General features: G+C 42.7%; 1 protein-coding gene across 1 annotated transcript in view; it reads left to right on the forward strand.

Moving 5' to 3' along the window:
• Positions 1-228: 228 nt before the first annotated feature.
• The window catches only part of kif5c (kinesin family member 5C), a 39,312-nt gene continuing 15,545 nt past the window's right edge, over positions 229-23,995 (forward strand). The window contains exons 1-11 of the mRNA XM_014173493.3: positions 229-816; positions 13,424-13,511; positions 13,624-13,697; positions 17,929-18,033; positions 18,612-18,660; positions 18,751-18,806; positions 18,965-19,052; positions 19,222-19,346; positions 19,571-19,675; positions 20,488-20,636; positions 20,993-21,141. Coding sequence (XP_014028968.1) covers positions 691-816; positions 13,424-13,511; positions 13,624-13,697; positions 17,929-18,033; positions 18,612-18,660; positions 18,751-18,806; positions 18,965-19,052; positions 19,222-19,346; positions 19,571-19,675; positions 20,488-20,636; positions 20,993-21,141 — 1,114 coding nt within the window. The 5' untranslated portion in view covers positions 229-690. The remainder of the gene's footprint in view (positions 817-13,423; positions 13,512-13,623; positions 13,698-17,928; positions 18,034-18,611; positions 18,661-18,750; positions 18,807-18,964; positions 19,053-19,221; positions 19,347-19,570; positions 19,676-20,487; positions 20,637-20,992; positions 21,142-23,995) is intronic.

Below are 23,995 nucleotides of genomic sequence, written 5' to 3' on the forward strand. Positions count from 1 at the left end.
ACTAGAGGGGAACATCGAGTTGAGGGATTAGCTTTCATGGAATGGATCATATTGGACCATCAATTCCATTTTACACAGAAATATATGTTTTTATGGTGGTGATTAAAAATGTAACATACCTGTATAACACTTATTTACAACACATGCAAAGTAAAATTATCTTTACAATATCTTGTTTTATATCGTTTATCAATATGATTTCAATACTCCTCCCAGAATACCATAGAAGTCCCGTTCGGGCAGCAAGCGCGTTAGGCTACCGCAACATCAGCATCCTCACCATCACTGGGGTGGACCTAGGCGGGATTGACAGCATTAGAGCAAGGAGCTTCAAATTGGTCGATGCTGGTCCTGATGCAAGACGCATCGGTGAATACGGGAAGTCTTAAGCCAATGTTTGACCACGAAAAGGGGAACTCGCATTCAAATCTCCGCTATCAAGCTAGAGTAGCCAGACCAGGCCATTCATCAATCAATTGTTTTCCTTTTAAGCAGGTAACGTTAGACTAGAATTCAGCCGAGCGCCAATCGTCTAATTGACAGGAATCTCGATCGAGATTAAATTTCAGCGAATGACAATGGAAAAAAGTGCTTAATTCCATCTCAGTAAAATTGCAGTAAACTTCGCGATAGTTAGTCTAGAGAAAGTTATTTGGGTTATCTGGTTTGAAATAACCTAGTGCTGTGGACATGGCGGATGCTGCTGAGTGCGGTGTAAAAGTGATGTGCCGATTCAGGCCTTTGAATGAATCGGAAACCAACAGAGGAGACAAATACATCCCGAAATTCAAAGGCGAAGACACGGTGGTAATAACGGTGAGTAGATCTTAATAATTTCATATATATATATATATATATATATATATATATATATACGCCTAATATCCATGGTGTAGTCTACAAGCAAAGCCATGATACAGGTGCCTAAATTCACTCAAATTCACTCTGACAAAATAAATGTTGATGTGCAAGGTGATCAGAAACATTGTTTTATAAGAATTAATAAATAGGCGGTTAATGAGCATTTGTTTTGAAGCACAATGGTGGAAATGCCAAATAGAGTGACCAACATTTTGATCAATGATTCCTGTACTCTGATATCAATGGAAGCGTCTCTCCAATTTGGGTCTGGATGGTTCACAATCGAGCCTGTCAACATGATCGAGCTATAGGGCCATAATTACCCATGATGTACGCTTGGTGTCAAACTGCCAAACCAATAGATAGTAAGATAGTACGCTGTGAGTGTTTATCTAGATATCATCATCATTAATTCAGTTTGCCTAGTAGTGGTCAATGGTCACCGAATGGACGGTAGAATTCACACTTTTCCCCCAAGGGTCTGCGAGTCTGTAGACTGTCAGTGTGTGCTGTCATCAATGGCATTACCAACCTACTACGTCATCAACGTTAAATTGAATTAAATATAACCATCTTCGGTAGATGAAAATTAACTTTAATTGAAAGTTCGTTGTATCTTATGCTTAGTCATTTCAATGTCATTACATTTCCACCCTGATGAGAAAGCTATGGTCTCATAGCTTACAGCACAACAAGAATAATTCCTTAATGTCCCTTCATCTTTTTGCATACTTTTCACTTTACCCCTACCTACATGTACAAATTATCGCGACTAACCTGTACCCCCTGTATATAGCCTCATTATTGTTATTTTATTGTTTTACTTTAAAAATATATATATGTTTTTATGTTACGGGCTGTAAGTAAGCATTTCACGGTAAGGTCTACACCAATTGTATTGGGGCATGTGATGAATAAAATGTGATTTGATTTGATCTCAAAGGTTATTCATTTTAAGGTAAATCATAAAACAACCTCTCTGAAAGAACAAATAAAAGTATTCTATTGTCAGTACATGGAAAAAATGAAAACACTGGCTCATGTTTGAAATCAGAACGAGAACTATCTCCCTCCCTCCTTTGTAGTGGCCACCCTAAATCAAGGTTTGATTATATTGCTACTACAGCTAGAGGCTCCCAGCATGAGGACAGTCAGAGTCTGCATGAGTGGAGCCCATTACAGGGGAAACAGCCTAGTTTGTCTTAGTTTGGCCTGTCTAACCCCATAGAGACATCATCATTGACCGGACAGTAATTGGAATGGAAAACCTATGTCCTCCCAGGGAGGGGAAGGCAAAAGAGGAAATGGCCATCAGAAGAGAGAATTGCTGGCTGAGTGAGTTTAAGTAGCGTAAATAAGGACAGTTCTTTACCGGTAAAGGAAAAAGGGAGGGGGTTGCGAAGAAGCTGATTGAAGCATTACCTAAGACATCAGACGTGTGTTTGTGCGCATATTTAATTTCCCAGTTAGTGCTGGATTAGAGCCTGTGTTGGACTGATAGTATTGTGCTCAGGAGGATTTGCGCAGGTAGTCAGTGTGTCTCGTTTGCCGTTGTCTGAGTTCTCCTAGGCTAAGCTGTGCTGTGAAATACACAAAGCCAGCATACCTATTTCCTCAGTTCTGCCACTAGACCGCTCCTCTCCCATATGCTAGCATCATCCTAGCTGAGCCCCTCCTCCTCCTCTTCCTCAGCCTGGGGAGAATATACATGGTTCAGTGCCAGGGCACCTTCACTGATCTCTAGCTCATCTTAGGCTGAAAGGTGACAGCAGTAAAAGACCCATGATGTTTATTATTTGACTGGAGAAATGGATGACTAGACCTACAGTACACCATGTTATTGGAGGCCCAGTGATCATTGCTCACACTGCATGCTTCTGCGAGAACAGGTGCTCAGTGGGAAGTATAGGAAGGTGATATGGCTGGTCACTCTCGGTGAGTGTTTCACACACACAGAGGGTTACGATCCCCAAATAGTGCAGCATCTGAACCTCAGATCTCAATGAAATGTTGAAATGTTTTGCATTGCACACTTGGGATTCGGAAAAAAATAGATAGTTATATCGAGATATTATTTTTGACGATATATTGGATCGTTTTAGTTTGCTGTAGCTGCACCATAGTGCCAATGCTTTTCCTTCATAGCTTGTTCTCCATCATGTTTTTAAATCAGGAGCCCATTTGTTTTCAGCACTCTTATTTCCATGACTGATCAATATGTTTAGAACATCAAATCGCAATGAAATTACAGTATCGAACCGCAACACATATAGAATCGTGAGAATCGCAATACATATTGTATCGGCACCTAAGTATCGTGATGACATCGTATCGTGAGGTCACTGGTAATTCCCAGCCCTATTACACACCCTTATCTTAAGGCTAATATCGATCTGGGATTTTATGTCTTTTTTTCATAGAATATCAAGCTAAATGTCCCCTTCCTGCTATTGTTCCAAGTTATTGGGTTACTCATCACGAGCTTTACGCTGGAGGATCGGATCCAATATGAACAGTTGTTACAAACTGTGGACACAGTAGCTTAACATATGCACATATATTATAGGCCCACTGTGACTGCATTTAACTGAACTCCCCTCATTACGGACTGTTAAATAATGAATCAGTTTGGAACCCATGCAGAGCAAGGCAGGTTCCCTTTGTGCCGACAAGTCTGACATTAGTGTTGGCCTTAGCCCAGGGGAAGGTGTGGGGGTATGGTTGCATAAAGCCAAACCAGACAGAGGAACATTAATGCATGGATCGTTTGTAAAGGGGGAAGGGGGAAGTGTTAGGTAACAAACACACACATTTAGGCCTACTCTTGTTCTTTCCATCTGTTACACTAAATCAGATAGAAATATATGACATATTTACTAGAAGCCTAGAGTAGATCTACATATCATGCAAAATAAAGCAATGCACCATGTATTCCTCTTATTCTTGCCCTGACATTTAGATGTATTGATTGGAAGCATCCTTTCCATTTTGTAACCTGCAGTAGTCTAATTGCTTATCAGAGAGAAGCTGATGATTTCATGCACATAATTACAAAGCTTCAAACAGCCATATACTGGTCGCCTGGCACCTTCTACCAGACCCCTTTTAAAGGCATCTTTTGTCTTGCCCATTCACCCTCTGAATGGCACACATACACAATCCATGTCTCAATTGTCTCAAGGCTTTAAAATCCTTCTTTAACCTGTCTCCTCCCCTTCATCTACACTGATTGAAGTGGATTATACATGTGACATCAACAAGGGATCATAGTTTACACATGGATTCACCTGGTCAGTCTATGTCATGTTTTGTACACTCAGTGTACATTTTGGGAGAAATCTCCACATCCTCATACTCTTTGAGGCTGGTGGGGCTCTGCTGTCTGTAATATATATTTTTTTGTGACTCTCCATTAGAGCGAGGATTAAATTGCCTGTGAAATCTGTAATTGGAAAAAGCACAGCAAAACACAATTTATGACTGTGTCCCTTTGATTTAGTTTGATCCTGTGCATGGTTGGTTGTCAATGTTCACATACAGGGATCTTTATCAACATGTTACCCAGATAGGATCTGTGATGTGCTGCAATGAGGTTAACCTCTCAATCTCTGTTTCTTTTGTGTGGGGTGTGAGTGAACACATGAACATATGGGGGTGGGGCAGGACTGGCTTTGGTTGAGACATTCAAGTCACCGATTTAGACAAAGCCCCACGACAGAATTCAATGGTGAAGGTGCATAAAGATGGAGGAATTCAGATATGACGTCATTGTTTTTAGCACTACCAACAGAGTTGTTAAACTACAGTGCGCGACATGGTTCAATGTGCCAGCAAATCAGCACAATCTACTTTAGAGGTTTTTTTTTAAATTCCCGCTGTTGGAGCTAGAATTTGGATCATGTATGCTGTGCTAATTACGATACAAAAATACATTAACAGAAAGTAATGTACAATATGGCATACTGAGCAAAGGAGACATTTGTTGTAAGTACATGGGGGCCTCCACCTTTATGCACCTTCGCCATTATGCATTTTCACCTTACCCAAATTAGATTTTATACGAGTAGTAATGGTGTTTGACACCATGCTTATTTATACAAATCAATACTACGAGCCCTTCCCAACGATGTAGGGTTTAAAAAATTATAATAAAAAGAAAATGTGTAACACAAGGAGTAAAATACACAAGAAGGGAGCTATATACAGGCAGTACCAGATCAATGTGGAGCTATATACAGGCAGTACCAGATCAATGTGGAGCTATATACAGGCAGTACCAGATCAATGTGGAGCTATATACAGGCAGTACCAGATCAATGTGGAGCTATATACAGGCAGTACCAGATCAATGTGGAGCTATATACAGGCAGTACCAGTACCAGATCAATGTGGAGCTATATACAGGCAGCACCAGTACCAGATCAATGTGGAGCTATATACAGGCAGTACCAGATCAATGTGGAGCTATATACAGGCAGTACCATATCAATGTGGAGCTATATACAGGCAGTACCAGATCAATGTGGAGCTATATACAGGCAGTACCATATCAATGTGGAGCTATATACAGGCAGTACCAGATCAATGTGGAGCTATATACAGGCTGTACCAGATCAATGTGGAGCTATATACAGGCAGTACCAGATCAATGTGGAGCTATATACAGGCAGTACCAGATCAATGTGGAGCTATATACAGGCTGTACCAGATCAATGTGGAGCTATATACAGGCAGTACCAGATCAATGTGGAGCTATATACAGGCTGTACCAGATCAATGTGGAGCTATATACAGGCAGTACCAGATCAATGTGGAGCTATATACAGGCAGTACCAGATCAATGAGGAGCTATATACAGGCAGTACCAGTACCAGATCAATGTGGAGCTATATACAGGCAGTACCAGATCAATGTGGAGCTATATACAGGCAGTACCAGATCAATGTGGAGCTATATACAGGCAGTACCAGATCAATGTGGAGCTATATACAGGCAGTACCAGATCAATGTGGAGCTGTATACAGGCAGTACCAGATCAATGTGGAGCTATATACAGGCAGTACCAGTACCAGATCAATGTGGAGCTATATACAGGCAGTACCAGATCAATGTGGAGCTATATACAGGCAGTACCAGATCAATGTGGAGCTATATACAGGCAGTACCAGATCAATGTGGAGCTATATACAGGCAGTACCAGATCAATGTGGAGCTATATACAGGCAGTACCAGATCAATGTGGAGCTATATACAGGCAGTACCAGATCAATGTGGAGCTATATACAGGCAGTACCAGATCAATGTGGAGCTATATACAGGCAGTACCAGACAGATCAATGTGGAGCTATATACAGGCAGTACCAGATCAATGTGGAGCTATATACAGGCAGTACCAGATCAATGTGGAGCTATATACAGGCAGTACCAGATCAATGTGGAGCTATATACAGGCAGTACCAGATCAATGTGGAGCTATATACAGGCAGTACCAGATCAATGTGGAGCTATATACAGGCAGTACCAGATCAATGTGGAGCTATATACAGGCAGTACCAGATCAATGTGGAGCTATATACAGGCAGTACCAGATCAATGTGGAGCTATATACAGGCGTACCAGATCAATGTGGAGCTATATACAGGCAGTACCAGATCAATGTGGAGCTATATACAGGCTGTACCAGATCAATGTGGAGCTATATACAGGCAGTACCAGATCAATGTGGAGCTATATACAGGCAGTACCAGATCAATGTGGAGCTATATACAGGCAGTACCAGTACCAGATCAATGTGGAGCTATATACAGGCAGTACCAGATCAATGTGGAGCTATATACAGGCAGTACCAGATCAATGTGGAGCTATATACAGGCAGTACCAGATCAATGTGGAGCTATATACAGGCAGTACCAGATCAATGTGGAGCTATATACAGGCAGTACCAGATCAATGTGGAGCTATATACAGGCAGTACCAGATCAATGTGGAGCTATATACAGGCAGTACCAGATCAATGTGGAGCTATATACAGGCAGTACCAGATCAATGTGGAGCTATATACAGGCAGTACCAGATCAATGTGGAGCTATATACAGGCAGTACCAGATCAATGTGGAGCTATATACAGGCAGTACCGGATCAATGTGGAGCTATATACAGGCTGTACCAGATCAATGTGGAGCTATATACAGGCAGTACCAGATCAATGTGGAGCTATATACAGGCAGTACCAGATCAATGTGGAGCTATATACAGGCAGTACCAGATCAATGTGGAGCTATATACAGGCTGTACCAGATCAATGTGGAGCTATATACAGGCAGTACCAGTACCAGATCAATGTGGAGCTATATACAGGCAGTACCAGTACCAGATCAATATGGAGCTGTATACAGGCAGTACCAGATCAATGTGGAGCTATATACAGGCAGTACCAGATCAATGTGGAGCTATATACAGGCTGTACCAGATCAATGTGGAGCTATATACAGGCAGTACCAGATCAATGTGGAGCTATATACAGGCAGTACCAGATCAATGTGGAGCTATATACAGGCAGTACCAGATCAATGTGGAGCTATATACAGGCTGTACCAGATCAATGTGGAGCTATATACAGGCAGTACCAGTACCAGATCAATGTGGAGCTATATACAGGCAGTACCAGTACCAGATCAATGTGGAGCTATATACAGGCAGTACCAGATCAATGTGGAGCTATATACAGGCAGTACCAGATCAATGTGGAGCTATATACAGGCTGTACCAGATCAATGTGGAGCTATATACAGGCAGTACCAGATCAATGTGGAGCTATATACAGGCAGTACCAGATCAATGTGGAGCTATATACAGGCAGTACCAGATCAATGTGGAGCTATATACAGGCTGTACCAGATCAATGTGGAGCTATATACAGGCAGTACCAGTACCAGATCAATGTGGAGCTATATACAGGCAGTACCAGTACCAGATCAATGTGGAGCTATATACAGGCAGTACCAGATCAATGTGGAGCTATATACAGGCTGTACCAGATCAATGTGGAGCTATATACAGGCAGTACCAGATCAATGTGGAGCTATATACAGGCAGTACCAGTACCAGATCAATGTGGAGCTATATACAGGCAGTACCAGATCAATGTGGAGCTATATACAGGCAGTACCAGATCAATGTGGAGCTATATACAGGCAGTACCAGTACCAGATCAATGTGGAGCTATATACAGTCAGTACCAGTACCAGATCAATGTGGAGCTATATACAGGCAGTACCAGTACCAGATCAATGTGGAGCTATATACAGGCAGTACCAGATCAATGTGGAGCTATATACAGGCAGTACCAGATCAATGTGGAGCTATATACAGGCTGTACCAGATCAATGTGGAGCTATATACAGGCAGTACCAGATCAATGTGGAGCTATATACAGGCAGTACCAGTACCAGATCAATGTGGAGCTATATACAGGCTGTACCAGATCAATGTGGAGCTATATACAGGCAGTACCAGATCAATGTGGAGCTATATACAGGCAGTACCAGATCAATGTGGAGCTATATACAGGCTGTACTAGATCAATGTGGAGCTATATACAGGCAGTACCAGATCAATGTGGAGCTGTATACAGGCAGTACCAGTACCAGATCAATGTGGAGCTATATACAGGCAGTACCAGATCAATGTGGAGCTATGTACAGGCAGTACCAGATCAATGTGCAGAGGTACAAGGTAATTGAGGTAGATGCAGTTTGTACATGAAGGCAGGGTAAAGTGACTAGGCATCAGGAAGATGAACAATAATAAGAGTAAAGTCAGAACAGAGTAGCAGCAGTTTATGAGTGTAAAAGTGTGTGTGTATCTGTGTTTGTTTTGTGGCGGTATGCGTGTGTGTGTTATGTGAGTGTGTGTGCACGTATGAGGTGTATGTGTGTGGGTTTTGTGTGAGAATAGTGTGTGCGTGAGTGAGTGTGTATATACATGGATAGTCTTATGAGTGAGTGTGTATATACATGGATAGTCTTATGAGTGTGCATAGAATCAGTGCAGATAGTCCGGATAACCATTTAATTAACAATTTAGCAGTCATATCATGGCTATTTAGCAATCTTATGGCTTGGGGGTAGAAGTTCTCTTTCATGGACAATGCACTGCACATGTTACTGGCTGCTCTCTCCAGTAGCACTTGTTTAAGTTGACACAACTTACTACTATAGCCTCAACCTGTTTTAGACAAACATATACAGTACATCACTTATTTATTAATGTGCACAAAAATGATGTATTAGATTACAATGTGTAGTGTATTTATTAAGGGAATAGCGTGTTTACAGGATTAAGCAAACGAGCCCAGCCTTGTTTCAGTTCTAGTGCTGTCTCTGTGTGTATTTCTAGAGGTGAAATATAGCTGTGTCTTTGTTTGGTTGAGATACAGGGCCGTGGCTGGAGCGATGCGATGCAGCTGGGTCTCTTGGGTCGTTTTGTCTCCATGACGATGTATGCCGGATGTCATTAGAGATGATTGAAAGGGGAGCAGGAGGTCACAGGCCAGAATCATCGTCGCCAATTACAAACACACAGACCAACACACCCACGGGGAGCCTGGCCCTCTGCTCTCTCTCTCTCTCTCTCTCTCTCTCTCTCTCTCTCTCTCTCTCTCTCTCTCTCTCTCTCTCTCTCTCTCAAAAGAAGTTAGGTACAGAATACTCTGCTAAAGACATCCCTCGTCAGGCGGTCCTCCAGCATAATGATGTGCACACAGTGAGAGCATGTTCATTTAATAATGCCTGAGACATCATGCAGTCCAAAAGAGCAAAGGCCTTGGCCTTCCTTTGGGACAGCACATCAATTATTGAGAGGTCTAACATGGCATTTAGAACATGTGTGTGTGTGTGTACCTGCCTGCGCGTGCGTGCGTGCGTGTGTGTGTGTGCGTGTGTGTGTGTTCACGCATCATTTATTGAGCTTGTGGAATAGTGTATGTGTGGTCACATGCGTTTGTAAATCTTGCAGACTGCTGCAATACTGCTATGGGTTTTCAATTTGACTTTCAATCTTGGCTGAGGTATTGCTCATAAGTCATTTAGAACGCATGGAGTGTATTGAGCTGTGAGGTGAATTTATGGGAGACGTTATGATACAATTTAATTCCATATTGAAATTTCATATCGACTAACCTGTGCCCCCGCACATTGACTCGGTACCCCCTGTGAATAGCCTCGTTATTGTTATTTTATTGTGTTACTTTTTATTTTTTATTTTATTTAGTAAATACTTTCTTAACTCTATTTCTTGAACTGCATTGTTGGTTAATGGCTTATAAGTGAGCATTTCACAGTAAGGTTGTATTTGTGTTTGCCGCATGTGAAAAATACAATTTGATTTGATTTGAAACGTTTTCGTAAAAAAAACATTGAAATTGTTGAGAGTGGCTATCTTGTCTCTTTTAAATGTTTGGTGGTTGATAACCTTCATAAAACACACAAGCAGTGCCTTACGATTGCTCAAAGGATCTTGCTCAACAAGAGATTACGACATAGCAGACCGCTTTCCTGTCAGCGAGAGAGAGAGAGAGAGAGAGGTCTACAGCACTCAACAGCAATCATGTTTCCATCCTCCTCCTCCATCCGCTGAGGGACACCTGGAGCCGGCCGACATCCAATCAGTGCCGGCCTCTCCCTGTGGGATGCAGTTTCCATGGCAACCGGGTCATTGTTGGAGCGACAGCTCTCTCTCTTTACCGCTGTTCGGGTTGACCCCATGCCTGCGCTATAAAGGCCTGGAAAAAAGAAATCGCTCCTCTGTCAGAAAGCCGGTCCAGAACAAAGAGAGCCAAACATAAAACAAGCCGCTTAATAGCCTTCCTGGGTTGGGCTTGAATCAAACTGGACCACACACAGATACACAGGTGGTGGTGGCAGATCATGTAATGTGTGGGGTCTTTGTTTTCACTGGACCAGGCTATCATTGTCACATTGCCCCATGTTTGTTTCATATTGATTGACTTCTTATTGTCTTTTCACCATTAATTCAGTCAGTCAGTGTGATAGGAAAATAGTGTGGTAGGAAAACAAAGGATGAAGGGGAGACATTTTCAAGACAAGATGGTGTTGGGAATGTTTTATAATTGCTGTGTAGGATGTACAGCACATGTGGCTTCACATGTCCATCTGTGTGTATGCCATTAAGGCCTCTGAGCATTCGGGGCGGCAGGTAGCCTAGTGGTTAGAGCGTTGGACTAGTAACCGAAAGGTTATAAGATCGAATCCCCGAGTTGACAAGGTAAGAAATCTGTCGTTCTGCCCCTGAACAAGGCAGTTAACCCACTGTTCCTAGGCCCTCATTGAAAATAAGAATTTGTTATTAACTGACTTGACTAGTTAAATTTAAAAAGGTATGTACGCTAGAGCTAGAAGAGCTGCAGTCAACACTACTATCCCTAAAACCTTTTCATCTTGGACATCCAGGTCAGACTCAAACCCATGACTTCAGTTGAACAAAGAAGAGACCTGGGATGATATACCAGCAGAATAGATCATTTTAGAATGGGAGGTTCCTCCTTGCTAAAGCAGGTCTACTCACCCTGGGGCTTTGAGGGGGGTAGGGGGGTTAAAATCAAGGTCATATGCATGTTCCCGTCAAGCAAGGGGTTTCTAGCTGTCCTCCAGAGTCCCGGGATTTATCAAAGCCCTTGAAAAATATATACCATAACAGGAGTCCAGCGGATGTACCATGTAGCTAGAATGCTAACATACTCTTGTCTAGCTTATTAGTTAGCGTAGTAGTTTAAATGGATAGAAAGTTGGTAAACAGAATTACAAACAAATTATATGTTGGACAACTGGAGATAACTCGCCCCAAAATTTGACTGAAACTAAATAGAGTAGAATTTCACAGAATAACTTGGGCCCGTAGGGAGAGATGGGCTGGTGTGCTGGCTATTACACTCCATTGTGTCCCAGTAGTTTAGGAAAACTACACTACCCATAATTCCCCCGTGGCCGGCTACAGCCAGCTGTCAGTAAGACTAGTCTGCCTTGCCTTGATGAAACGCTTTTACTAAACTGCACTGTCACGCAACCTAGCTAGGAGAGTAAAACGTTAATGATTTCTGAACGCTCTCCTTCCGTCTACCTACACTCTGGGAAAGCGAATGTCCCCTACAGTTGCACAGAACCTCTTGGAATTCCAATTGAAAGCAGTATTTCTCCTATAATTTCTTTCAGCAGCGATGGCAAAGTTAGGCTGGGGGAGGGTAGTGGGAGTGGCCAACTGCGCCGTCTCCAACCAACATTTTTAGAGGACCACCTCTTGGCCACACAGACAAAATGTTGCTGTTTTAAAGCATATTTCCTGCAATTCTACACATTTTGCCATGGTGGGAGAGAATTTTTATGTTTTAAAGTTAGTTTCCTGCAATTCTACACTTTTTGTCATGGGGCTAAGAAAATAAATCTGTTTAAAAGCTAATTTCTTGCAATTCTACACATTTTGCCATGGGGCTGAGAGAAAAATTGCAATTTTAAGCAAATATCCTGCAATTCTACACATTCTTCAATGTCTTATAGCATGTTCTTATGCTATCTGAATGACTCAAACATTATAACACAATCAATGGCGACCCCATGCTATGACATTTGGGGAATTTTAGATTCTCCCTGACTGTCTAGTTTTTATTTTAATGATGGTTAGTTCTCAAAGATGACCTTATTTAAAAATATATATGTAGCTCCATTATATTTTCTACATACTTTATATCTTGTTACAGTCATTTAAATTTACACTCTAAACGTTTTACCATCCCAATTTCTTAATTTTTGCATATTTTTGAGTTAATTTAGTGGAAACACTGCACAGAACCTAAATATTTAGTGCTAGCCCTCAACTTCACATTACTCTCTGTTGTTGGGCAATAGCTGTACCAGAGTTTCAAGTGCGTTGTTGTATGATCTTGTTATTTTTATTCCCATAAACCATCTGTAACTACAACACTGATCCGCTACATTGATCCATGTAAAATGTATGCACGCATGACCCTAAGTCGCTTTGGATAAAAGTGTGTTCTATTATTATTATAAAAGCATTTGATTAACAGAAAAATGTTAGCTTGTCTCTGTCTCCAAAGTAACATAATAACCTCCAGGCCCATAGTGTAAGGTTGAGACAAGCGACCTGTCCTGTATTCTTGTGACAGGAGAACTGATCCGATGTCAGGCTAGCGTTGCCCCGGCTCTGCCTCAGAGCAGGAGGTGACTGGTTTAGTGTGACACCTGCTAGACTGACTGACTCTGAAACAGATCTGGAGAGAACAAGGTCACCAGAGTCAAAGCACCTTGCTTGATTTTATCACCTTGTCAGATTGTCAGACCCAGCTAGCAGTCAAAAGACTTTGAGAAACAGTGAGAAATGCCTGTGATGAAAAGTGTTTAACTTCCATTCAGTTTTGTTGATATGAAAATAACTCCGGGCATTAGCTTGACAATGATTTCTCAGGAGCAAATGAAAGGTGGAGTGAGATGGGGACTCTCTTAACAGTTTCCTTCCTCCTTTTTCCATGCAGGGCAAGCCTTATGTGTTTGACCGAGTCCTGCCACCCAACACAGCCCAGGAGCAGGTCTACGATGCCTGTGCCAAGCAGATCGTCAAAGGTAAACGCTGTGCCCTATACAGCCCAATTATCTCACATCCTCACCGTCGTCATGTGAACTCAGTTTCAGGCCTATTTTGAAAGAGTTAACCCCACTGTGTTTTGTTTTGCAGATGTGTTGGGTGGGTACAATGGAACCATCTTTGCCTATGGCCAGACCTCGTCAGGCAAGACCCACACCATGGAGGTAAGTCTGGAGGACATTTTGGGTCCTCATTGGGATTTGTATGAGAGCCAAAGAGATTCTGTCAGAGATTAGATTAAGGATAGCAGTATTGAAAATGATATACGTAATTACAGGACATGTGAAGCCACAGTGCAAGTATGGCCATTAGCAGCTAGTTTTAAGGAGCTTTACAAGACAGCACGACGGAGAGGCCCACGGAACATGAAACTGTATAAAGAGGAGACAGAGGCGCAGTCTAGAAGCAGGGTGAACCTTTGGCCTCACTGCCTGCATCATCTGTAGAGGGTCTAGTGACCCATTGACTGAGCAGGGATTGACTGGATTTAAACCGTTTCCCTCAGTCATAATCCTAACATGGGAGAGAGTCGCAGAAACGTGATTTTTACAGGCGGATCTGAATTGTGCAGTGGTTACTACTCAGGCGGCAGACACTTGAGATTTCACTGACAAACACATTTGAAGCTGTATCTGTCAAACACGTTTGTTTCATTAAAGGGAGGTGCCAGTCAGGCAGCATTCAAACACACACAAAAAATATTAATATTTTCAGTAAAAAATCTTGTTCAAGCTTGTGAGAAATGTAATTCCTAATTCTCCTCAGATGGGAACATTCACCAACAGTCCTTCCCTCCTGCTGCGTCTTCCTTCCTGGCATACCTTTATTTAGCCCGACTGCCTATGCCAGACGGCACGCCAAAATAGCAGCAAGGTGCTTCTCTGCCACAGTTCACACGATGTGCCGCCATGCGATTACACATACAGTATAGCCTCCTATTCAGCTGCAGCCGTTCCCCTGGTAACAGCCCAGAGATTCTTCAGCAAGCTTGAGGATGAAATCGAAAAACATTTATACCATCATTCAGATCCACAGGTTTCCTTAGCAGGTGATGGAAGGGCGGGGAAAGCGATGGTGGCAATATGATTAGCTTCCATGCAAGCTCTGCCAGCCTGACCAGAATGTAAAACTATACCTGTTATGTGTTTAATCTGAAACGCTATTATACATCTCCCCATACCTAGAATCATATTACAGTTTGAAGGACATAGCAGCCCTGAGGCGAAGGGCAAACGGTAATAGTCCATTGCAGAGTAAATTATTGCCGAGACAATAACGTTTTTAAATTGCAATTTGACTGTTTAAGGAAGGGTCAGACTGAATTAAATGGGGATTGGGATGGAGATGAGAGGACTAAATTCTTGAAGGGATACAGGCTGGCCAAGGAGTCTGTAATGAGACCCCCTTGAGGTCCCATGTATATTTCATTTTAATATGAGGACATAGGCCTTCTGAAGACTAAGGGTGTTTTCACACTTGGTCCCTTTTAGACAATTGTTTTTAGCTCATCTTTTGAGGTGGCCTGAGTTCGGCTTGCTTGAATTCCTCTGTCCAGTTCCCTTTTGTAGGTCAATGTGAACTCAAAGCTCCCCAGGTTCACTTGTCGTTATTCCCGCACCAGACACTAGAAACCTGCAATACCGTTTCATCTGCCGTGAACCCTCACATTGGTGCCACAAAAGAGAGAAGATGATGATGTGCAGGTTCGCAGGAAAAAATTTGTGCTGTTTCTGGATATTAATTAGGGATTTTCAAGGATGCCAAAATATGTGTCGAGTTTTTAAGTCAGATCATTTTTTTGTAATATGTGGTATATAAAGAGAACTTATTCATAAGCCGTGTATTCTCTTGTGGGATTTGAATAGTGTGAGAAGAAAACAATATATTTGGTGAGAATCACAGCATAGGGTACAAAATCAATTCTAGCTCTTAAAGGAACAGTAGCCTACATTGCATGCATTATAGCATTATTTAGTCTGTAGTTATTCTTCTGCTACTTATTCTGTTACCAATAATATTTACATGTTAATAGTATCTTCTGGTGGCAATTATTATGTTTAATCTTTTAACCAAATGCAATCTATTAGCTTCCAAAATGTAAGGTACTTTATAGATAGGTGATAAGACGTTCTGATGGAATGGGTTATCCTGCACTTTATAAAAACCCAGAGTGCATTGTTTGAATTTTCTAAACATAGCAATGTGAAGGCAAAGTGTACTCGGACCACAGAATAGGTGAAGTGAACTGGCAAAAGAGTTGAGTCCTCATTCAAAGGCAAGGGCAGTGTGAATACAAACCGAGTTCTTTAGCTTTTTTTTACCCCAGAGTTCACTTTAAAGAGGACTGAGATCGGTTCTTTTAAAGAGGACTATACAGTGCGTTCAGAAAGTATTCAGACCCCTTGACTTTTTCCACATTTTGTTACATTACAGCCTTTTTCTAAAATGTATTCAATAGTTGTTTCCCTCATTAATCTACAGACAATACCCCATAATGACAAAGCAAAAACAGTATTTATTGTTGTTATTGCTAATTTATAACAATTTTAAACAGAAATATTACATTTACATAAGTATTTAGACCCTTTACGCAGTACTTTGTTGAAGCACCTTTGGCAGTGATTAGAGCCTCGAGTCTTCTTGTGTATGACGCTACAGGCTTGCACACCTGTATTTGGGGAGTTTCTTCAATTCGTCTCTGCAGATCCTCTCAAGCTCTGTCAGGTTGGATGGGTTGCACTGCACAGCTATTTTCAGGTCTCTCCAGAGATGTTTGATTGGGTTCAAGTTTGGGCTCTGGCTGGGCCACTCAATGACATTCAGAGACTTGTCCCGAAGCTGCTCCTGCATTGTCTTGGCTGTGTGCTTTGGGTTGTTGTCCTGTTGGAAGGTGAACCTTCGCCCCAGTCTGAGGTCCTGAGCTCTCTGTAGCAGGTTTTCATCAAGGATCTCTCTGTACTTTGCTCCGTTCATCTTTCCCTAGATCCTGACTAGTCTCCCAGTCCCTGCCGCTGAAAAACATCCCCACAGCGTCATGCTGCCAGTACCATGCTTCACTGTACGGATGGTGCCAGGTTTCCTCCAGACGTGACGCTTGGCATCGAGGCCAAAAAGTTCAATCTTGGTTTCATCAGGCCAGAGAATCTTGTTTCTCGTAGTCTGAGAGTCTTTAGGTGCCTTTTGGAAAACTCCAAGCGGGCTGTCATGTGCCTTTTACCGAGGAGTGGCTTCGGTCTGGCCACTCTACCATAACGGCTTGACTGGTGGAGTGCTGCAGAGATGGTTGTCCTTCTGGAAGGTTCTCCCATCTCCACAGAGGAACTCTGGACCTCTGTCAGAGTGACCAACGGGTTCTTGGTCACCTCCCTGACCAAAGGCCCTTCTCCCCCGATTGCTCAGTTTAGCTGGGCGGCCAGCTCTAGCTCTAGCTTTGGTTCCAAACTTCTTCCATTTAAGAATGATGGAGGCCACTGTGTTCTTGGGGACCTTCAATACTGCAGAATTCTTTTGGTACCCTTACCCAGATCTGTGCCTCGACGTAATCCTGTCTCGGAGCTCTACACACAATTCCTTCGACCTGCACTGTCAACGGTGGGACCTTATATAGACAGGTGTGTGCCTTTCCAAATGATTTCCAATCAATTGAATTTACCACAGGTGGACTCCAATCAAGTTGCAGAAACATTTCAAGGATGATCAATGGAAACAGGATGCACCTGAGCTCAAGTTCAAGTCTCATAGTAAAGGGTGTGAATACTTATGTAATACTTTGTTGTTTTTTTAATACATTTGCAAACATTTCTAAAAACCTGTTTTCGTTTTGTCATTGTCTGGTATTGTGTGTAAATTGATGACGAAAACATTTTCTTTAATACATTTTAGAATAAGGCTGTAACGTAACAAAATGTGGAAAAAGTAAAGGGGTTTGAATACTTTCAGAATGCATTGTATGTGAAAACACCCTAGGAGGGTTAAGGCTGAATGATTTGTCCTCTGTAAGAGCTTGATAGCAGCCTGCGATAACCCTCTGTCGCTACTTCACAGGAGGTTGGTGGCACATTAATTGGGGAGGACGGGCTTGTGGTAATGGCTGGAGCGGAATAAGTGGAACGGTATCAAATCCATCAAACAGATGATTTCCATGTGTTTGATGTCATTCCATTCGCTTTGTTCCAGCCATTATTATGAGCCGTCCTCCCCTCAGCAGCCTCCACTGCTCTACTTGTAGTAACCTGACAGAGAGACTGAATATTTGTTGGGTTGTTTTAAAAATACTCTCACTTTTCCTTCTTCGGTCAGATGTATCATTTTCTTCACATATATTTTGTGAGCATATTGTCATGTTTTGGAAATGTTGGATGTTGTTTGTTAAAGATAGTGTGCTCTCCATCTCAGGGCAAGCTCCATGACTCCCAGCTGATGGGCATCATCCCCCGTATCGCCAGGGACATCTTTGACCACATCTACTCCATGGACGAGAACCTGGAGTTCCACATCAAGGTAACAGACACATCATGGAGTGGCCCCTCTGAACCCTGGGCTTGTTGCTCAGTGAGTCAGTGTCCATGCATTGTAGCTTAGCTTGCCTTCAAAGGAAATAGTCTGTGTTCATACAGCAGGATTTCTCAAAAGTGTAAGCTGAGTGTAAAATGTATGCAATAGCTTTTGTAAATATAATATTTTAATTAAAACAAAATACATGTTTGTATGGCATTTGTATTATACTGTTACCAAACCATCAGGTCCATAACAAGTGAATGAAACAGGTGTTGTGGTGGCTGAGGGTTAGTCCAGTGCTCATTGCTGTGTTAGTGTTAGTGACAGGACCCACAGAGGTGCCAGTTCTGCTGGGGTGGCCTACATGTACCATATGGTCACTGCAGTGACACCTTCAGCTGGTGACTCTGTGGCTGTGTGTCCTCGCGGCCTTGCCTCTAGCAACCCAAATGGAAATGTTACAACACAGAAGTCTAGTGTTCATCTGTTAAAACAGTGAATCTTTCACTAAGGGCAAGACTGGCACAGGATCAATGCGGTCTGTTTGTTTATGCTGTGGGTGATATGTTTTGTGTTTATAGGTCTCCTATTTTGAAATCTACTTAGACAAAATCAGAGACTTATTGGATGGTGAGTAAGGACTTTATTTCTAGTTTTACTAAGTTCAGATTTCTAAATAGTGATGTGGACAATTTTGATGTATATATTTTTCATTTTAAGTGTCAAAGACCAACCTAGCAGTGCATGAGGACAAAAACAAGGTGCCCTATGTTAAGGTGGGTATCCAATCGCTGTAGCTCAAGTTCTATAAACAGGAAGGTGTTCAGTTGTTGATAATATGATTGTTCCTTCTCTAAACACAGTAATATTTCAGGTCATTACCCAGCAATCTTGTGGTACTCACCTTCACACATATTCCCACTTTTCCACAAAGGGCTGTACGGAACGCTTTGTGTCCAGTCCAGAAGAGGTTATGGATGTCATCGATGAAGGAAAATCCAATCGTCACGTGGCTGTTACAAGTATGGGCTTCTCTTTTCCTCCGGAATCACTTAAGTACATGTTTAGTAAAGAAATGTTGCAAGAATGTTGCTAACTACCCATTGATTTCCAGTGATTCAGCAAAAGACCGTCCGTTTTCTGTGCTAGCACTGACTCAAATGTTGCTCTACTTTTTGTTCGTCCATACAGACATGAATGAGCACAGTTCTCGCAGTCACAGCATCTTCCTGATCAACATCAAGCAGGAGAACGTCGAGACAGAACTGAAGCTGTCAGGAAAACTCTACTTGGTGGATCTGGCTGGCAGTGAGAAGGTCAGAGTGGTTTCCCCTCTTTCTACGTTTTTCTACCCTCCATCTCCCTCTCTCGCTAGGTCTTCCCTCTCCCCTCCCTCTCTTTCTCTCACTCTCTTCAATAAATCATAATTAAAATAGCCTCTTTACACAGCATTTTGATTGAAGACCTATTAGACCTATCTGTCCACAGAACCTGTTTGTAGTGACATCCTGCTGTGGGTATTTACTATCGTCTTCTCCAGGTCAGTAAGACTGGGGCAGAGGGATCTGTGTTGGACGAGGCCAAGAACATCAATAAGTCCCTCTCCGCCCTGGGGAACGTCATATCAGCTCTGGCCGAGGGAACTGTAAGTTAGAAGTCTGTTTCGCTGTGTTGTAGTTGTTTCTTTCTCTCTCCCTTTCTCTCTCTCTCTCTCTCGCTTTTTCTCTCTCTCTCTTTCCCTCTTTCCCTCTCTCTCTCTCGCTTTTTCTCTCTCTCTCTTTCCCTCTTTCCCTCTTTCCCTCACTCTCTCACGCTTGTTCTCTCTCTCTTTCCCTCTTTCCCTCTCTCTCTTTCCCTCTTTCCCTCTCTCTCTCTCGCTTTTTCTCTCTCTCTCTTTCCCTCTTTCCCTCTCTCTCTTTCCCTCTTTCCCTCTCTCTCTCTCGCTTTTTCTCTCTCTCTCTTTCCCTCTTTCCCTCTCTCTCTCTCGCTTTTTCTCTCTCTCTCTTTCCCTCTTTCCCTCTCTCTCTCGCTTTTTCTCTCTCTTTCCCTCTTTCCCTCTCTCTCTTTCCCTCTCCCTCTTTCCCTCTCTCTCTTTCCCTCTCTCTCTTTCCCTGTCTGTCTGTCTGTCTGTCTGTCTGTCTGTCTGTCTGTCTGTCTGTCTGTCTGTCTGTCTGTCTGTCTGTCTGTCTGTCTGTCTGTCTGTCTGTCTGTCTGTCTGTCTGTCTGTCTGTCTGTCTGTCTGTCTGTCTGTCTCTCTCTCTCTCTCTCTCTCTCTCTCTCTCTCTCTCTCTCTCTCTCTCTCTCTCTCTCTCAGATTGATTATTTCCTTGTCCTATTTTACTAACATGTCCTTTTGTATGTGACGTGAATATGAAATATTCAATAAAATAGCATTTGGTTACAGATGTTGTCTCATTTGTGAAGCTCCTCTTGATCTTCCCTCTTCCCGTCCTGTAGAAAACCCACGTGCCCTACAGAGACAGTAAGATGACCCGTATCCTGCAGGACTCTCTGGGGGGAAACTGTAGGACCACCATTATCATCTGTGCCTCCCCCTCCGTCTACAATGAGGCTGAGACCAAGTCCACCCTCATGTTTGGACAGAGGTTAGCGCTCATACTACACACACTGTAGGGGGGTTCCGTGTATCTCTTCTAGTCAGTCTGCAAGGGGGGGTTTATTTGTGTGTCCTCATGGGGATGTAGTGAAAATAGAGATTAGATCTCTAATGAGTCTAGGAAGATCAGCTGTGACCTTGTTGTAATGCTGCTGTTTACCCACGCCCAACAGCAAGGGTGATAACAAATCAATGTAGATTATTGGAGTGTTGTAGTCCAGTGTCAGACCTTTGACCTTCAGTACACATACACTATTTGTGCATAATACTACCATATGCCCTCTTCCATCCATCAATTCCAACCTGATGGAAATCCTCCTCTCTCTCTCCCTCTCAATGTTGCAGAGCTAAGACCATTAAGAACACAGTGTCAGTAAACCAAGAGCTGACAGCTGAGGAGTGGAAGAAGAAGTATGAGAAGGAGAAAGAGAAGACTAAAGGCTTGAAATACGTGATCCAAAAGCTTGAGACCGAGCTCAAACGCTGGAGGAAAGGTAACAAAGAAAGAGAGTAGAGGAGTGAAAGAGTGGGGGGGAGAGAGAGAGAGAGAGAGAAAGAGATATGAGAGAGAAAAAACAAGAGAGGAGAGAGAGAAAAAAGAGACAGTGACAAAGACAGGCAGTAGCTTGAGACAAATGGAGAGAGAGAGGATAGGAGAGGAGAGAGAGCAAGAGAGAACAAAAAGAAAATGGAGAAGCCGTGTAGCAATTATGGTTAAACCAGACTAGAATCCTGATAAGCGCATCTCGAATGCAAGGGCCTCCCAGTACATGGAAATCAGTATGATCATTTACACAAACCCACTGTCATTTATTTGACTGTGCTCCTAGTTACTCTACTCCAGGAGCATCAGAGAGACTACAGATGTTTGCAGACATCTCCCAGCTACTCCTGGAATATGGAAGCTAAGGACTTCACTTGTATTCAGAGCTCATCGGGTTGTAGGGGATGTTGAACCATCATTGTTACTACTGAAACTCTGTTTTTATTTGATGAAATTGCTTTGATGAAAATCATGAAGAAGAACTCTGGATGACTCAGAGGTTTGTTCATCGTATTCACTGAACACATACAGTGTTTTTGGAAAGTATTCAGACCCCTTCCCCTTTTCCACATTTTGTTATGTTCCAGCCTTATTCTAAAATTGATTAAAATATTTTTTTTCCTGATTAATCAACACACAATACCCATAATGACAAAGTGAAAATAGGTTTTTAGAAATTGTTGCAAATGTATTAAAAACAAAAACAGAAATACCTTATTTACATAAGTATTCAGACCCTTTGCTATGAGACTCGAAATTGAGCTCAGGTGCTTCCTGTTTCCATTGATCATCCTGATCATTCTTCAACTATATTGGAGTCCACCTGTGGTAAATTCAATTGATTGGACATGATTTAGAAAGGCACACCTGTCTATATAAAGGTCCCACAGCTGACAGCGCATGTCAGAGTAAAAACCAAGCCATAAGGTCGAAGGAATTGTCCGTAGAGCTCCGAGACAGGATTGTGTTGAGGCACAGATCTGGGGGAAGGGTATCAAAACATTTTTGTAGCTTTGAAGGTCCCCAAGAACACAGTGGCCTCCGTCATTCTTAAATGGAAGAAGTTTGGAACCACCAAGACTCTTCCTAGAGCTGGCCGCCCGGCCAAACTAAGCAATCGGGGGAGAAGGGCCTTGGTCAGGGAGGTGACCAAGAACCGATGGTCACTCTGACAGAGCTCCAGAGTTCCTCTGTGGAGATGGGAGAACCTTCCAGAAGGACAACTATCGCTGCAGCACTCTACCAATCAGGCCTTTATGGTAGAGTGGTCAGACGGAAGCCACTCCTCAGTAAAAGGCACATGACGGCCCACTTGGAGTTTACCAAAAGCCACCTAAAGGACACTCAGACCATGAGAAACAAGATTCCCTGGTCTGATGAAACCAAGATTGAACTCTTTGGCCTGACTGCCAAGCGTCAAGTCTGGAGGAATCCTGGCACCTTCCCTACGGTGAAGCATGGTGGTGGCAGCATCATGTTGTGGGGAGGTTTTTCAGTGGCAGGGACTGGGAGACTAGTCAGGATTGAGGGAGAGATGAATGGAGCAAAGTACAGAGAGATCCTTGATGAAAACCTGCTCCAGAGCGCTCAGGACCTTAGACTGGGCGTAGGTTCACCTTCCAACAGGACAATGACCCTACCCAAGAAGACTCAAGGCTGTAATCGCTGCCAAAGATGCTTCAGCAAAGTACTGAGTAAAAGGTCTGAATACTTACGTAAATGTAATATTTCAGTTGTTGTTTTTATTTTATTTATTGTTTTGCTTTGTCATTATGGGCTATTGTGAGGATTGATGAGGGGAAAAAACAATGTAACCAATTATAGAATAAGGCTGTAATGTAACAAAATGTGGAGAAAGTCGAGGGGTTTTGTATCCTATCAGAATGCACTGTATGTGTAGAATAGGCTTCTCTAATGGGGTACGTTGGGGACTGAAGATGTTTTCCAAAACCACTCATCCGTTCACTCATTCTGTTTCCAGTTCTGACATTTACTCACTGCTTAGTTCTCCCTTTGCCAGCTTTGTTTTTTCTAAATAAAACCTGTGTCAGAATAAATAGCTTGTTGATGTTAGGATTTTGACCAGCAGGCAATTTGGCATCTTAGTTTGGACTATGTTCTGAGTGAGTGACCTGGATAGAGGATGTTGTCTCTCAAAGGAATGGCCTTATTTAGATTCTGTTTTCATCAAAAGTATGTTCATCATGAAATGCATTCTGAATGCTATGTTTGCAACGATCACCGTCCTCCACTCAGTACTCATGCAGCAACCTGCTGTGCTTATATGCCTCCTTTTGTATTCATGAGATTGTGCAGATTGTGAATATTAGTAAGCACACATTATCTCCTATTTGCATTGCAAAGTAATGCAAGCTGTAAGGCATCAGCAGATTGCTGATACTCCCAAATGGGTTACATTGTATATCCCTGCAGCATGTGAAGACCAGTATGCTCAGGGATCTCCATTGTGGTGGTTAGAGAGATTTAATGTCACAATATTCTAGCTGTGTGTCACCTACCACAGAATACTGTATTGGCTGACGGTGCGGACTGACGGTTGCCACGGCTACCCATCATTTCTTTACTGAAAGTGTATTCCCCTCTCTCTCGGAGATAAGATAACGCATTCATGCGCTGCATTGTAGATTAGCCACAGCTACAAATGCCCAGACAGTCCTTGAAGATGGCAGAGTGCAGTCTGCCTCTGGATCTCTGAAGTAGAAGTGCCCCTCCCCCGAGCTCTGTCCGCTTATAACTCTACCTCCCCCCTCCACCCCCATCCCTCGCTTTTCCGCCTTATCTCA

Source organism: Salmo salar, chromosome 25, assembly GCF_965601325.2.
Source record: "Salmo salar chromosome 25, fSalSal1, whole genome shotgun sequence".
In the NCBI taxonomy this organism is placed as follows: domain Eukaryota; kingdom Metazoa; phylum Chordata; class Actinopteri; order Salmoniformes; family Salmonidae; genus Salmo; species Salmo salar.